At 44.7% G+C, this 18,147-nt stretch overlaps 1 protein-coding gene across 2 annotated transcripts in view; it reads right to left on the bottom strand.

Annotated features, from left to right (window-relative positions):
* Positions 1 to 18,147, bottom strand: part of LAMB1 (laminin subunit beta 1) — a 103,449-nt gene that overhangs the window by 84,512 nt on the left and 790 nt on the right. For both annotated transcript variants that reach the window (XM_054988318.1, XM_054988317.1), the window contains 2 exons: positions 15,550 to 15,722; positions 9,660 to 9,795 (listed from right to left, as the gene is read on the bottom strand). In XM_054988318.1, coding sequence (XP_054844293.1) covers positions 9,660 to 9,795; positions 15,550 to 15,722 — 309 coding nt within the window. The remainder of the gene's footprint in view (positions 1 to 9,659; positions 9,796 to 15,549; positions 15,723 to 18,147) is intronic.

Below are 18,147 nucleotides of genomic sequence, written 5' to 3'. Positions count from 1 at the left end.
ACGATGGTTGTTGGGGGTTTTCCGGGCTGTATTGCCGTGGTCTTGGCATTGTAGTTCCTGACGTTTCGCCAGCAGCTGTGGCTGGCATCTTCAGAGGTGTAGCACCAAAAGACAGAGATCTCTCAGTGTCACAGTGTGGAAAAGATGTAGGTCATTTGTATCTACTCAGGAGGGGTGGGGTTGAGCTGAGTCATTCTGTAAGAGTTTCCCAGGGTGTGGAATGCTAATGGCGGGAGGCTTCACTGTATCCTGAGGTTCTTTTGCATATGGATTGGTGCTTGATGTGCTAATCTTCTCTGCAGGGCTATTGTCGGGTGTGGAGTGTTTTGTTGGCCTGGTGTTTTTCAGAACTGGAGCCCATGCTCTGTTCATTCTTAAGGTTTCTTCTTTCCTGTTGAAGTTTTGCTTATGCTTGTGAATTTCAATGGCTTCCCTGTGCAGTCTGACAAAGTAGTTGGAAGTGTTGTCCAGTATTTTGGTGTCCTGGAATAAGATACTGTGCCCTGTTTGAGTTAGGCTATGTTCAGCCACTGCTGATTTTTCAGGCTGTCCAAGTCTGCAGTGTCTTTCATGTTCTTTTATTCTTGTCTGGATGCTACGCTTTGTGGTCCCGATGTAAACTTGTCCACAGCTGCAGGGTATACGGTATACTCCTGCAGAGGTGAGGGGGTCTCTGCTGTCTTTTGCTGATCGTAGCATCTGTTGTATTTTTCGGGTGGGTCTGAATACTGCTTGAAGGTTATGCTTTTCCATAAGCTTTCCCATCTGATCAGTAATTCCTTTGATATATGGCAAAAACACTTTTCCTGTAGGTGACTGTTTTTCCTTGGTTGTTTGATTCATCCTGGGTTTGATTGCTCTTCGGATTTCATTTCTGGAGTAGCCATTTGCCTGAAGTGCGTGGTTTAGATAATTAATTTCCTCATTGAGAAAGCGCGGCTCACATATCCGTCTTGCACGATCCACTAATGTTTTCATTATGCCTCTTTTCTGTCGGGGGTGGTGATTGGAGTTTTTGTGTAAGTACCGATCAGTGTGAGTTGGTTTCCTGTAGACTTTGTGACCTAACTGAAAGTTTGCTTTGCGGATGACCAAGGTATCCAGGAATGAGAGTTTTCCCTCACTTTCTTTCTCCATTGTGAATTGTATGTTCAGGTGGATGTTGTTGAGATGATTCAAAAACTCCCTCAATTCTTCCTCCCCATGGCTCCAAATGATGAATGTATCATCCACAAACCGGAACCATACACTGGGTTTGTGGGGTGCTGATTCTAGAGCTGTTTTTTCAAAATGTTCCATGTAGAAGTTTGCTATAACTGGGCTGAGTGGGCTCCCCATGGCCACCCCATCCATCTGTTCATAGAATTCGTTGTCCCATTGGAAGTAACTGGTTGTCAGACAATGATGGAATAAGGCTGTTACATCCTCTGGGAAAATCTGATTAATCAGTGCAATAGTGTCTTTTACTGGAACCTTGGTAAACAGGGATACAACATCAAAACTGACAAGCCTAACTCAAACAGGGCACAGTATCTTATTCCAGGACACCAAAATACTGGACAACACTTCCAACTACTTTGTCAGACTGCACAGGGAAGCCATTGAAATTCACAAGCATAAGCAAAACTTCAACAGGAAAGAAGAAACCTTAAGAATGAACAGAGCATGGGCTCCAGTTCTGAAAAACACCAGGCCAACAAAACACTCCACACCCGACAATAGCCCTGCAGAGAAGATTAGCACATCAAGCACCAATCCATATGCAAAAGAACCTCAGGATACAGTGAAGCCTCCCGCCATTAGCATTCCACACCCTGGGAAACTCTTACAGAATGACTCAGCTCAACCCCACCCCTCCTGAGTAGATACAAATGACCTACATCTTTTCCACACTGTGACACTGAGAGATCTCTGTCTTTTGGTGCTACACCTCTGAAGATGCCAGCCACAGCTGCTGGCGAAACGTCAGGAACTACAATGCCAAGACCACGGCAATACAGCCCGGAAAACCCCCAACAACCATCGTTCTCCGGCCGTGAAAGCCTTCGACAATACATCGAACACCTCTACGGGGAGGAAACATTCCAACAGACCCGAAGATTGGAAACACTTCGGAACAAGAAAGCACATCTACTCTGTTCTTTGACCTTTCTTCTACGCTGCAGGGACACAAGAACCATTCCATCTTTTCTCACAACTAAAAGAATCTTCAAAACCACACAGGCGAACCGCATTTATGACCGTCTAGAACAGGCCCTCTTACGTGAGAGAATCCACACTACCCGCAGAGAACTTGCTGCCACAGACAAGGAGCTATTTTGCTTGCATATCAACACCAGCCATAAAATGAGAAGTCAGGATTGGGACAAGGTCGATAATCTCACCTACAGGAAGATGGAACAAGTGTTTACCAACCACACATCCAGACAGAAGCAGAAGTTTAACAAACTACAGGAAAAAAGACAGACAAGCCCAATGCTCAACAATGCACGCATTGTCATCAATCTGACAGACCGTCAACTCTCACCAGAAGAAACCTCCATCTTGGCAAAGGGAGGAAACTTTGCAGTCACCCCCACCAGAATTCCTGTGGAAGACATCATTGCAAATGTAGAAGCTGCCATCCGTCATCTACCTGAAGAGGAAGCTGAGGAAATAAGAGGAGAGACAGCCAGGATTCTACGAAAGGCAAAGCTTCCCACCAGCAATATAACACGCAAGGAGAGAAATGCCATCAAGACCCTCAATGCAGATCCAGACATCATCATTCTACCAGCTGATAAAGGCAATGCTACAGTGATCATGAAAACGGAGGAATACAAAAAGAAGATTAAGGAACTCCTGGACCCCTCCACCTACAAAAAACTAAAACGAGATCCCACTTGCAAAATCACCAGGCTAACAAATGCGTTGATCAAGAATTCCTCACTACATCCCGACACGCACAGAAAACTATGCAAGACTGAAGCACAGCCACCTAGACTATATGGACTCCCCAAAATACATAAAGATTCAGTCCCACTCCGACCCATTGTGAGTGCCATTGGTTCACCGACATATGAATTAGCTAGACATCTGGCAGATCTCCTGCAGGACCATATCGGGAAAACCTCGTCTTACATCAAAGATTCAGCAGATTTCATCAACAAAATCAGTTCTCTGAAACTCAATCCACAAGACATACTTGTCAGTTTTGATGTTGTATCCCTGTTTACCAAGGTTCCAGTAAAAGACACTATTGCACTGATTAATCAGATTTTCCCAGAAGATGTAACAGCCTTATTCCATCATTGTCTGACAACCAGTTACTTCCAATGGGACAACGAATTCTATGAACAGATGGATGGGGTGGCCATGGGGAGCCCACTCAGCCCAGTTATAGCAAACTTCTACATGGAACATTTTGAAAAAACAGCTCTAGAATCAGCACCCCACAAACCCAGTGTATGGTTCCGGTTTGTGGATGATACATTCATCATTTGGAGCCATGGGGAGGAAGAATTGAGGGAGTTTTTGAATCATCTCAACAACATCCACCTGAACATACAATTCACAATGGAGAAAGAAAGTGAGGGAAAACTCTCATTCCTGGATACCTTGGTCATCCGCAAAGCAAACTTTCAGTTAGGTCACAAAGTCTACAGGAAACCAACTCACACTGATCGGTACTTACACAAAAACTCCAATCACCACCCCCGACAGAAAAGAGGCATAATGAAAACATTAGTGGATCGTGCAAGACGGATATGTGAGCCGCGCTTTCTCAATGAGGAAATTAATTATCTAAACCACGCACTTCAGGCAAATGGCTACTCCAGAAATGAAATCCGAAGAGCAATCAAACCCAGGATGAATCAAACAACCAAGGAAAAACAGTCACCTACAGGAAAAGTGTTTTTGCCATATATCAAAGGAATTACTGATCAGATGGGAAAGCTTATGGAAAAGCATAACCTTCAAGCAGTATTCAGACCCACCCGAAAAATACAACAGATGCTACGATCAGCAAAAGACAGCAGAGACCCCCTCACCTCTGCAGGAGTATACCGTATACCCTGCAGCTGTGGACAAGTTTACATCGGGACCACAAAGCGTAGCATCCAGACAAGAATAAAAGAACATGAAAGACACTGCAGACTTGGACAGCCTGAAAAATCAGCAGTGGCTGAACATAGCCTAACTCAAACAGGGCACAGTATCTTATTCCAGGACACCAAAATACTGGACAACACTTCCAACTACTTTGTCAGACTGCACAGGGAAGCCATTGAAATTCACAAGCATAAGCAAAACTTCAACAGGAAAGAAGAAACCTTAAGAATGAACAGAGCATGGGCTCCAGTTCTGAAAAACACCAGGCCAACAAAACACTCCACACCCGACAATAGCCCTGCAGAGAAGATTAGCACATCAAGCACCAGTCCATATGCAAAAGAACCTCAGGATACAGTGAAGCCTCCCGCCATTAGCATTCCACACCCTGGGAAACTCTTACAGAATGACTCAGCTCAACCCCACCCCTCCTGAGTAGATACAAATGACCTACATCTTTTCCACACTGTGACACTGAGAGATCTCTGTCTTTTGGTGCTACACCTCTGAAGATGCCAGCCACAGCTGCTGGCGAAACGTCAGGAACTACAATGCCAAGACCACGGCAATACAGCCCGGAAAACCCCCAACAACCATCGTTCTCCGGCCGTGAAAGCCTTCGACAATACAACTAATGAAACCTTTAATTCTCTCTTCTCCCTGGAGCTTCCTACATCCCCTGAAAATCTAGTACCGAGTGTTGGGGGCCCTCTGAGAACACAGTGGGATTTGGCACTAGAGACTGCGCCACAAAATCACCATAAACCAGGGCGCCACAAAATCACCATAAACCTTTCCTGGCATGAAATTTTTCAAGAAGTGCTGACTTAAGGGTGTGTGCTGGGGATTTCTGCCAATTCACCCTTCTTGCTGCAGCCCCCGTGCCACGCCCCTCTCCGTTTCTGAGGATCCCCCCCATCCCAGTCTTTTGAGAGTAGCTTTTCAAGGGTTGCAGGAAGCAGAAAGAGGAGAGACCCATTCTCTCCATGCTTCATAAGATTTGAGTGTTGGAGGTAAGAGTAGGGCAAAAGCAGATAAATACAAAGAATTTTCAAGAGCACCCAGCTAGATCATTCTGGAAGTTCAAGAAGCAAGGCATGAACAGAGTGCTTAGCTCCTGTTGCCTCCAGCATGCAGCATTCAAAGGCATACGACGTCTCTGCATGGAAGTTCCAATTCACTATCATGAGCAGCAGGGGTCATTTCGTAGAAAAAGAGCTGGAGGAACTCATTAGCATAACTCATTAGCATATGCCACACCTCTTGCCATCACTGGAAGTGTGTCGTTAGTATAACTGATTTGTATATGCCACACCCCCTGACATCACCTATTCTGGCTGTTTTGGACCCAATCCTGGCCATTCAGGGCTGAAATTGGGCCCAAAATGGCAAAAAGGGGCTGAAAATGGGCCCCAAAGGGTCAGGAATGGGCCACTGATGAGCAGGAGAGTGATCCACCACCCATCAGAGGCCCGATCCGGGCCGTTTCGGACCCAATCCAGGCTGAAATGGGCCTTAAATGGCTGAGAGTCAGGTGGGCGGGGCCACCTGACATGTGACCTCTTTGGGGAACTGCCAGAACTGCGTTCCTGTGCGTTCCCCCTCGAAATGAGCCCTGATGAGCAGTAACTTCTTTGGCTAAATGAAATTTTCATGTACCGAAGTAGCCCTGAGAGGCATAGAGAGCGATTCTAATCAAGTCTACTCAGAAGTAAGTCCCAAAGCATGCTCTTAGGACTACACTAACAGAGACTCATCTCATTTTTTTTACTTCAGTGCTTGATAAAAAACAGAACCTGCTACGTGCAAGCTTACTAGATAGCCTAAAGCTCCACGTCCCTGTTCGGTGGAACAGTTACCAGTGAATACTGTGAGCACAAATAATCTGTACTTAAACAGTGCATTCAAAATTGTAAATAGCTATAATGTTAATTGAAATATGAATAATAATTTACTCAGGGCTTTTTTTCAGCTGGAACGCGGTGTGCGTTCCGGCACCTCTTGAAAGTAATCATGTTGGGTGGCCCCGCCCCTGATCCCGTTTGCTCCCCATGCAGAGCCCAAGGCGCCTGGCTCATTTTCAGCATGCTGAGCCTCAGTGGTGGCAAAACAGGAGTGGGACCTGTGCCTCAGCTTGCCTCTACTGCCGCTTCCTCAAGTGCTTCCCCCTGGCCGGAGACAGAAGGGAGCCTCCCCACCCATGAGGGCATGCTGGGCAGTGAAGCAGCGGGTGTGGCCAGTCAGTGCAGGAGATTTCCTGTCCCAGGTGTGGAGACCAGGCGCTGGCATTTCCCCTTACCTGTGCTCCATTGCTCCAACCCTGCACCCAGGCAACCCAAGCTTATGGGCTCGCTTGGGCCAGTGGCGTAGTGTGGAGGGGCAGAGGGGCAGTCGCTGTACCAAGGAGAGCCTGTGCTGCATCCACAGGAGGCTTCCCATGCCCCCTGACATGCCGATGCGGTGGCTGGCTCACTGGGTGCCAAAGTGGCCCACTGAGCTGACGGCAGCAGCGTGGGCGACTGTGCTGTAGGGCTGCCAGGTAAGAGGCAGGGAGGCGAGCAGGCCTGAATTGTGGGATTGCTCCTGGGGGGTGGCCATGCCCTGATCGATGACGTCACTTCCCAGAAGGCCTGGGAACGCATGTGCGCATGAAGTTCCACCACCTCTTTTCCCAGCAAAAAAGCCCTGAATTTACTGGAATCCAGTCTAATGCAAATAAATAAAATGCAAAGTAGACAAGAAGAACTATGTCCTATTTATTTGAGGGAAACGTGAAGTTTCGTGTTGAAACTTTCTTCTTCACATATGGCATATTCAGTGCAACATGAAGATATTTAGAATACTGAATGAGAAACACTGGAGATAGCTTGACTTAGGTTTATAAACTAAGGCAGTGCCCGAGTATACTTATTTGCAGGGCTTTTTTTCAGCCAGAACATGGTGGAACAGAGTTCCAGCACCTCTTGAAAATGGTCACATGTCCGGTGGCCCCGCCCCCTGATCTCCAGACAGAGGGGAGTTCAGATTGCCCTCCGTGCCACGGCACGGAGATCAGGGGGTGGGGCCACCGGACATGTGACCATTTTCACTGAGGGTGATTTAAACTTTAAAAAACACCCCCTTGTTCCAGCTGACCTGAAGTGAAGTCATTGCACGGTCCCGGAAGCGTGTGCGTACTTTGCGTGTGCACATGTGGTATCAGGGGCATCACTTCCTGCCAGAAGTTGCCCCCTGTGCTGGCAACCCACTGAGTTCCACCACCTCTTTTCCCAGAAAAAAAGCCCTGCTTATTTGGAAGTAAGTCCTACTGAACCCTACCGGACTGGATCCCAAATAACTATGCACGGATGAAGGTGTTAGAGCTTTGCAAGAGATTTCAGAATTGCCTCTAAATTACAGTAAGATAACCGTAACTTTTTCCATGCATTTATGAACTTGCAGCTACAAATACCAATGTCTTCTACTGGATATAATAAGCAAAATGAAACCCAAGAATAAAATGGTAATACAATTCAGTCTCTGAATATTGCCATTGTCCTACAAAAACAGGACATTAGCATTTGTCTGAGGAAGACAAAGTGGGACATTAGCAGGGCTTTTTTCCAGCCAGAACTCAGTGGAACCGAGTTCCAGCACCTCTTGAAAATACGCACTGTCTGGTGGCCCTGCCCTCCCGAACTTCCAGACAGACATCCCCTCATTTCCCTCTTGAGAGTTCCAACAGAACAGAGAGTTCCCAGAAAAAAGCCCTGGACATTATCATTTGTCTGAGGAAGGCAAAGCTATTCCCACTCTGGCCAAGTGGGAATAGCGGCATTTTAGATTCTATCACAGATTTGCTGTAGACTTTCTGAATGACCTTGGCTAAGCTAAGGCTCAACTCTGCCCTCTGTAAAAATAAAAAGACTTTTGTCATTAGTGTCACAGGCTACAGTTTCTCTTTGTTTTAAATGTCTCCATCTCAAAGGCTTTTACACTCATGATAGTTTTTCCACAGCAGTAACGATGATATTAACTGCTGTAATAATAAATGCTTGCATGACCTAATACCAACTCAGATATACATAGCAGGGTTGCCAACTTCCAGGCGGTGACTGAAGATCTCCCAGTGTTACAACTGATCTCCAGGTGACAAAGATCAGTTGCCCTGGAAAAAATGGTTGCCTTGGAATGTGGACTGTATCACATTATACCCAGATGAGGTCCTTCCCACCCCCCAAATTCTGTCTTTCCCAGGCTCCATCCCCCAAATCTCCAGGAATTTCCCTACCCGGAGTTGGCAACCCTAATAAGCAGCATTGAATCATAGAAGAGGAAGGGAACAAGAGCATATTCAGCAATGCTTCTTAAGAGAGTAGCAATTATCACTTCTTTTTGCTGGTTTAAAAACATATGATAGCAGTGGCTTGTGTGATACCCATTCAGGTTTGAAGATCTTGATAACTATGGTGGTGCAACACAGATGGAGTGGTGGGAATGCTAACGTAACACTCAGGTACTTTTCTTCATAGGGCTGGTGCAGTCATGCTAAGTCTAGGACTGTAACATCTGAATATCATAAGACTTGGGAAATCATTCATTCATTCATTCACCTCCTTCCCAGTTAATACTCCAAAGAAAAGACTTAATCCTGGCAACTTGAGGATGAGTGATTCCATACATGTTGGATAATGCACTTCCAATCGTCTTTATAGATAATTTGAAACGGATTTTTTTGTGTGTGGAACAAAAAATCCACCTCAAACGATTGATAAAGTGCATTGAAAGTGCATTATCCAACATGTGTGGAATCAGCCGATATCTACCAAGTTTAGACACCTGCAAGGCTTGCCTTCCTTTACCCAATCTCTCCTCCAACAGCCTGTAGCTACCAGAGCAGCTGAGACTAGTCTGTAGGCATTCCCCTTCCCTGCCTTTGCCCTTACTCTTCCCAACCCCAAGGGGTGGAGAAGTGGGAGACACAAATAGCGCAGCAGAAATCCCCACTGAGGTGTAAGGAAAAGCAGATTCTGTATAGAAATACTGGAAAATCTCATGATGGCACGTGCCATAGGTACTGGATCAAAGAATTCCAACAGAGAAAAATAGAGAAATCTATTTAACAACAGATTTATTCCCGGTACAACATTTCCTCATATGCCCCACTTTAACCATGTAGAGAAAAAGACCAGGGTTAGTCTGCGAAACCTGTCTTTCTTGATTAGTTGTGTGGTGTATTTTAAGTCTGTTGTGATCCGCCCTGAGCCCACTTGTGTGGGGAGGGTGGACTATAAATTGAAGAAATTAAATTTAAAAAATTAAAATTGATAACGGAATAATTTGATCTATGATCTTTTTTCAATATTTTGAAGTTTATAGGAAAATGGTGCATGAAGAAAAACAGTAGCAACTTGAATTAGAGGCTCTAGTTTCACATAAGGAAAATCCCTCTTATGTGCAAGAGACTAAAATTAGAATGCGGAAGTAGTAATTACAAGGCAGAGAGCTGTTTAGATCATTAGGAGTACACAGGAACCAAGGTCAACTAATTTTGTTCTGGGGCATTTATTCCCACACAAACTGCATACCGTTCTCCGATTGCCACCACAGTTTGAGCCGGTTTGGAGCAAAGGTAGTGACCACATTTTCAATGCGATGGCTGTCAGGGTTAATTGTCTCATGGAATGGGTCTCGTGAATCACATATGAAACATTTTTTATCCTCCTGTAATAAACACATAATTAATCAGTCTTGCAGAGGCTTCACACAACTCATCAGGTACATGATTCACAACTGCATATTTTTTGGGTGGGGGACACTCAATTATATGCCATTGTAGCCTGGAGACATGTCACTTTTTACTTCACCCAGTAGCTCTAAAACTTCAGCTCTTGTCACATCTATTTCATTATTTCTTCACATCCCCTTCCCAAAAGAAAGAGAACATGTCTAACGTTTTCCTCAGTGAAGATTTCCTTCAGCTTCTCTTCGATCTCTCTGTCTTCCTTTAGCAATACTCCTGTGGCCCAAACAACTTTCTGACGGGCTTCCCCACTTCTGACATATTTAAAGAAATATCTGTTGTTAGCAACATTTTTAGCACTTATACTCAAATTCTTCTGTCATTTTGTACATTAGTTTGTCCATTTTTAATCTTTTTGATTCTCTACATTAGGGCAAGAATGCTGCTTTACATGGGCACGGATTGAAATACGAATCAAACTTTGTGACGAATCGGGCCGATTCATGTATCATGAAAATGTGTTTGGTGGGGCTGCGTTTTTCACGAAACCCACAACTTTTTGGGCCGATTCATTCAATTTGTGAAATCATGATACCAGACAGGCTGGTGCCAATCCATTGATTCCCTAGGCAACATAGGCCCGGAATGTCTGCAGACCTTTGGTTGCAGTGGAAATCCTAATCTTAGCCCATATAACCTTGATAGGCAGCTCTCCCTGCCAACCTGAGAGCTGAGCAATGCAGGTCTGTGCAAGTTTACCTGGGAATTGTAGTCACAGACTCCTTCCCCTCTCTGTTTCCCTTCTCCATTTTTAAGAATGGGATGGTGGAGTAGCAGCAATGGTGGTAGCCTCCGCAGCTCCTTCTGGCACTGCTCACTGCTTGTCAGCTTCAGGAAACCTTCCCTGACTCTCTACCTCCCGTCCTTCTGCTGCTCTGACATGCCTTAAGCCCCCAAGCTCCCTGGTGCAGATCCTGAGCGGATCGACTCTGCTTGGCTTTTCCCTCGAGAACTTGGAGGGGGGGGTAGGACATGTCAGAGCAGTGGGATGATGGGAAGGAAAAGTCAGCAAAGAGAACCTGAAGAGAGGAAAACCCAAGCACAGCCACTCCGCTTGACTTTTCTTCCAGCAGTGGCAGAAAGCAGGAGGCCAGGAGGGAAAAGTGAGCAAGGAGAGCCCGAAGAGAGCTACTTGGAGGATGGCTGGAGAAGAGCCTGCTGAAGTTTCCCTGTGAGTTTGGCATCTCTGGGTACGAAGAGGGCCGTTGTAGGGCCCCAGGATCTGACAAATCACAAACCTAACGAATCGTTTTGCGAAACAGGACAATTTCGTGAAAGTTTGTGGTTTGTGGAACACTGACGAACCATGAAACTCAGGGTTCGTTTTTCCCATTTCGTGCCCATCTCTACTTTTTAAAAGCCTTCCTGCTTATTATAGTTTCCTCAACTCTATTCATTGACTATACATTCTAGCTGAATTTCTACTACCTACAAATATCTTGAACAGCTTTGACTCTACCCTGACTTCACCTCCCAATCTTTTAACACATCCATTCTTTTATGAGAAGTCTCATCTTTTGAAATTGGAAACAAGCAAGCTGGACTTTCTGGGCCATTTACACATATATTTATGTTGAATTGGATAGTGCAATAAGCCCAACAACATATGCACCCTGTACAAGTTCCTGGGCACCAAGTAGGATTAAATCTAGGGGTGCTTCCTGTTCTAGGGCACAGTCTTTTATAGTGTCTAGAAATTGTACCACTTCATTGCAATCCAAAATTGCCCAATCAATGTGAGGGTGATTGAAATCAAAGTATTACAATACTTTCTCCACTGGCTAACTCCCAAATTTCTTTCTCCATTTCAAGATCACAAGGCTTTTGATATGCCCACTATATCTTAATACCAAGTACTCTAGCTACCCTATCTTGGCTTCTAACTTTAGTACATATGCCCCCATATACTGCATCCCAGGGTGGATAAAAATCAATGATTTTTAATCGAACTTTTAAAATTTAAATCAGATTTTTTTTTTAATAAAATGGGTTTTTGAGGAAAAACCTATCTAAAGGTAGTTTTCTACTTAAGATACATTATAGTCCAAAAGTTATCATCATGAAATAAGGATTAGTTTTTAATTTTGTAGCATGAGGTTGTATATTCATGCAATGTTTACATTTTATGGTAAATGAATCCCATTAATCCATTCACAATGACATGCTCTTCCAGAGGTTTCTGTAAGATTATTGGGCAATTTTTCTATCTGGAAGATATTATCACAGATGCTTTTGGTTTTACAGTTCTCAAAACTGTGGATTTGTGTCTGCAGAGATCACACGTCTCTTCTTCACAGCAAAAAGGTTATAAAATAAACATTCACAGTTGAGAAAAAGACCTCGATCCCATTGTTCCTTTGCAAATCTTTGTACACAGAACCAACCCCTTACCTCTTAACTGCTAAGTTTCAAAAAATTTAATGAATAAAAGATTGTTAGGGCTAGAATAGATCAGCACAAGAAGCTAAGTGTGAGGAGTCTTTATGTAGAAAATAATGAGTCTTTATGTAGAAAACCATGATTTAAATCTAGTCTTACTGACCAGTGAATTAAATTGTGATGTAAATCATGATTTAAATCGATCTTTCACAAGGTTTTTGATATGCCCACTATATCTTAGTACCAAGTACTCTAGCCCCCTCATCTTGGCATCTAACTTAAGTACATACATATGCCCCCATATACTGCATCCCTCTACAAATTTGCTTTCTGTGTGCACTTTCTTCTTCTGGTCTGTTTAAGAGGTTATTTCTTCCCACATGCCCAAGTTCTAGCCCTATCCCTACTTGGATGGTATGAAACATTTACACCATCATTCCCGAGGGATAAGCCATCCTCAACCAGATGTTCCCAGCTCTTCTTAGTTTGTCCCACCAGAAGAACTCCTCTGCCTCTTGCCCTGATTTTTAGAAAAGCTGTGTTCTGTTCTTGTTTGCAATTGTGAAACTAAATATATTTCTTTCCTTATAGTTAAAATATATTTTCTTCTTGATTATAGAATTTGGTCTGTTTAAACAATGTCCTAGAAAAAGAATGGTTTGCTTCCATTCTATCTTTTAGCTCCACATCTATAACTACCCTGAAGTTACTAGAATGTATTTAGCAAGAAACTAGATGAGGAAATCGTCTAGACAGTCTTCATATGATGTGCTTGAAGGGGAAAAAAAACACTAGATGTTCCTTACAAAAATACATTTTGGACACACCACATACAGTAAATGCACTAACTGTAACACTTTTAAACTGAAGAGAATTTCCAGTGTAAGAATATCACAAGGCAGTCCTAAGCAAAGTTACAACCATCTCAGCTCAATGAATTCAATGGGCCCAGACTAGATTAATTCTGTCTAGGACTGCACTGTAAATCAGTTGATCTGAGAACTTTGCACATATTTACAATCTGAAAGGACTTAGGTCTGGTTCACATCTCATCCTTGTATATACATGAAGAATTCAAAATGAAGTACAAGTTATTTATAGTAGATTAGCCTAAACACCTAGGCAAGTAGGCCAAATTCGACTTGAACTTTATATCCACAGTTTGTACTGTGATGAAGTTGGATGGACGAGCCAGATACGCCCTGCCTTGCTACATGCAGGAGCTACTTGGGAGGTGGGAACAAAACCAGAACTTAGATATGCCTCGCTAAGGCCATGTGGAGCCCTGCATGCAATCCTAAACAGAGCTAATACCCTTTTAAGCCCACTGACTTGCCTTGGCAGACTCTGACTCAGGGAGTTTTGTTTGACAAGCACAGAGGATTGCTATTTAAATGAACCATGCCTCAGCAGAAAAAATACGAAGTGCAAATGCTGTGCTAATGGGGTGAAAGAATTCAGTAGATTCCCACTCACTGTAAATGATCCAGAGGTGCAAATGGGTTTTTAGAACTGACTTGCCTGAATGTCACCTCTTCTGTCTGTACTGCACACACAGCTTTTTTGTAATTTTTTTAAAAATTATGATTTCTCTATTGAAAATATAAGCCACTTTGGATCCCCACTGGATATGCATCTAGAGGTGGCGGTGGAGGAGAGTGCCCTCAAGTCATAGCTGACTTATGGCGACCCCTGGTGGGGTTTTCATGGCAAGCAACTAACAGAGGTGGTTTGCCATTGCCTGCCTCTGCAACCCTGGTCTTAGCTGGAGGTCTCCCATCCAATTACTAACCAAGGCCGATCCTGCTGAGATTTGGCACGTTCAGGCCCACCTGGACTATCCAGGTCAGGGCATATGTGAAGTAAATAAAATAAACTCTACATTTGGTATGCCAAGTTCCAAAGGTTTTTAAAATAAAAATGTTACTGAGTCCTCTTCAATTCAACATACCAATATAACCGAATATTATGTGGATTTCAATGGGCTTAGACTGGAGTAACTCTGTTTAGGATTGCACTGAGTTCAATGCGGCAATCTTTTTAAAAATGGAGTTAAAGGGCAGACAATCAGTATACCATAGAGCCTTATTTAACTGCAAAATAGGCCAAAGTGGCTTCACTGCATTGCTTAAATTGATTACTCAGTTCTTAATTCCACTGCGATCTACATATTAGTTGCTTCTGAGTTCTAAAGTAAAACCACAGACATACATTTTGGAATAAATAACCTGTGGATTAATACCTAATTTAGTGTGGCAAAGATCATGCACATACCAGCCCCAAAGATGCGTTATTTTCTCAGTGGGGTGGGTATCTGCATTAGTTAGCCACAGAATAAGCAGGAGTCCAGGGGGCCCTTTAAAGTCGAACACCATTTATTCTAGAGCTCACTAAGCAACTCATGAAAGCTTACGCTAGAAAAAATGTTCTAAGTTTTCAAGATGCTACTTTGCTCCTGTTTTATTATTATTTTTCCTAGTTGCTGTAAAACAGAACTCTGTGTTCCAATGCACTCCCATAGGTCTCTCACCTGTTCACCTAAATGGAAGAGAAGCCATAATTTATGTACTGCAAAGAATCCTGGAACATACTTCTAGCACTGCATGCTGCAGCTGTTTGGAACATCTTGGGTCAGCACCGTCCAAATAACTAGAAGCGCAATGGTAGCAGACGATTTTACCATGCCTTACTGTGCTTTCTTTGGTTCAGTACTCAAAAAGCTGAAACAGGAGAACGGGAGCAGTTCCTATGGCATCACACCCCAAAAGATGCATCTTTTGTTACAGCTTGGAGCCCAGGGCCAAAGTTTGGTATTTTTCCCTAGGGCTGTCTATATTTTGGGACAATTTTCAAGGAGTTTGATCTCAGAGTTTTCTGCTGGTATCATAGAGAACTTCCAGGGAACTGGATTCACACTAATAATCCTGGGAGATGGTGGTCTGTTGCATTTAAGGAGCAAAAACAAACAAGAGCCGGAAACTGCAGGACACATGCAACTGTACAAACAAATCTAAGCTTGAGGGATACAGCCTGCTTCCTTTCAACCCCTGGGCAGCACCAGATGTTTCTACTTATCTAGAGAGGGTGTGGGGCTGCTTGGACAGCCAAGGGGAGAAAAGGAAGGAAGAGCAAGCAACACAGTAATCAATGTTATCTCAATAATTAGAGACGTGACGGCACGGGGAGGGGACAAATGTGAGGAATTTGCCCCCCTCCACCATTTCAAAATTTCTGGGAATTTTACGTTTCTAACTATGCTTAAATGACAGTTCTCTGGCTGTCCTGCCACGGCTTACCTGGAGATGACTCACAATACAGTACGGTTCGGGTTTTTGGAGCCCGCACGTGGAGGTAACTGAGAGCTTGGAGGCTCGGCCGATCAGCAAGTCTCCAGTAGCAGGATAGCAGCTCCCTTCGGCACATCCATAGCTGTATTCTGGTTCCTGAGCTACTACAGTGGCCAAGAGGCCTACAAATACAAAAGGAGAACCAAGAACGTATTAGCAGCAGAAAGGGAAAGTTTTCCAGTGGTGGGGGGTACCATGGTTACTGCTAGCTTATGTTATGTTGCTAGATCTTTTTCCCTAAGGTCACAACATTGTCATGTTGTTCCAGATTAAGGAATATTCGTTATGTATGGAATTGTTAAAATCCAGAATAGGTAGCATCGTCTTTAAAAAATCCATCTGCCTTGCACTTCTTTTGTGAGTTCATGAGTGAACACTTTATCTGAGTCATCAATTCCTGTCCTGTGAGAGGCTCAAAGCGTTCTAAACTCCATGACTATTGCAAAACTGGACAAGCAGCAACAACATATAGCTTGCTTAAAGCAGCTGCAAAATCCACAACAAATGCTACTGAAATTTCTTCAAGCGCCCTTATTCTACAGGGAAGGAAGTGTTCCACCGTGCCATGGCTGTAAAAGTCATTGCGTGATGGGAAAAATAGCCACCTGGATCATCCCCTCATTCCAGAGCGCTGCATACCCCCTCATTTCATTTCTACCTGCGATGAGTGGGATTTTGTCACCACAAATAGAAAACTGAGGGGATGAGTCACTTCACCACACGGTCAGCTCCTGATTCAAAGCACCACTGAAAAGGGCACATTAAATGGGTAGCTGAAGCCAGTATCTCTCTCACACACACACACAAAACCCTGCCACAAACAGAAAAGGAACTCAAAACACTTGTTGAAGTGAATCCACTGCTGGTGATCTGCCCATTTAGTTCTCGGGGAATGACACCCTTACTTAATATCCTTGTTTCGGTTATGAGAGGAATAAAAGGTAGCGTGTCTGCATTATTCCTCAATTTATGTTTTGTAAAAGATATTAAAGGAAAAAGGACAAGCGAAAAATTTCCACACCTCCCCTCCCCATTACTGGCAAAATTCATAATTCAAGCATCTACTCCTCACTGAAAAGGCAGAGAGGAAGAAGACTGCCATCCTGTTGACAGGACTTGCAACAGATAGTGTTGCCAACTTTGGGTTGGGAAATCCCTGGAGATTTTGAGGGTGGAGCCTGGGAAGGGTAAGGTTTGGGACAGGGAGGGAGTTCAGTGGGGTTTAATACCATAGAGTCTACCCTCCAAAGCAGCCATTTTCTCCAGGGGAAATGATCTCTGCAGTCTGGAGATCAGTTGTAAGACTAGGAAATCTCCAGACCCCACCTGGAGGTTAGCAACCCTGAATTCCGGCCATTTCAGTCAGCTGTTAAAGGAACAGGGAGAGGAAGAAAGTGTGGCAACTGCAAAGCGCTTTATGAATCCCTCTTCCCTGTTCCAAGAGTAAATGTAAGATGCCCCAGATTTTAAGGTTGACTTTTGCCACTTCTCACCCCCAATCCTGTGAAGAGTTCTTTGGGAATAAACCTCATTGGACACAGTGGCTGGCCTGCCCTGTGAAACAAGAGCCTGGCAGAGAGGGCCTGTGAGTTAACATTTACTTCAGAGGAAGGGGAAGGGGAAGGGGGGGGGGTTCTCTCAGTACGGGTCTGGTAGCCATTTGGGCTAGCTGCAGTGCCAGGGAGGTGGCCAGCGCTTCCCCCTCAAGGAGTGGGGGAGGTAAAATAGAAGAGACCCGCTTCGGGGAGGGGGAAATGGCCCCAGCCAGCTCTTCAAAGCCCGCCAACATTTCCGCTGCAGCTCCTTCTGGTCGGGTGAGGGGAACACAATCCAGCTGCGCTCGGGACCTTCCAGCAGCGGAGAACAAGCAGGCAATGAAAGCCATCTGGCGCCAGGCAAGCCCTCTTTCCAAACCTAGGCTGCCTTTCCTGGGGGGAGAGAGCACGTATGCAAGCACGGGCGGAGGAATAAGGTTACATCCACCAGCTCCAGAGAGGAACAGAAATGTGGCAGAAAGGGCCACTAGAAGCCAAGAGGCAATAAAAGGAGGGCGCCCCAGGAGAGCTGCTCCGCTGAAGGAGCACGTTTGCCTTCAGGGCTCGGAGAAGGCTCAGATAAGGGAGGTTTGCTCGTCTCCTTAGGATGGAAGTTGAACTTTCATCATGGGACACAGCTGAGTAACTGTATTCCCCACCCACAAAAAGTCGGGGTTTTCACTGAGTTTTTTCACTTTCCCCTGACTGCAATTCCAACGCGCCCCCCTTTCCCTGCTGTCGAACTAGCGCGCGGGTGAGGGGCTGTTTTGCAACGGGCCGCCGTCGCTTCACCGTTCCCATTCCAGATCAAAAGGCGCTCTTTACCTTCGCTGGACGGGCAAGTCATGTTTGCTGAAATTTTGGGCTGCAAGGAAGGGCGCAGGGCTGGCAAAGCACAAAGCGACCCCGAACCCCCCCCCCCCCGCAAAAAACAGACCAACTGATTTATAGTGCGATCTTATGAAGAGGCACTCCAGTCTAAACCCACCGATTGCATCGGGTTTAGACTGGA

Source organism: Eublepharis macularius, chromosome 9 (genome assembly GCF_028583425.1).
Source record: "Eublepharis macularius isolate TG4126 chromosome 9, MPM_Emac_v1.0, whole genome shotgun sequence".
NCBI classification, from domain to species: Eukaryota; Metazoa; Chordata; class Lepidosauria; order Squamata; family Eublepharidae; genus Eublepharis; species Eublepharis macularius.
The sequence above is the reverse complement of the archived record's forward strand: the minus strand, read 5'-3'. Positions and strand labels throughout refer to the sequence as shown.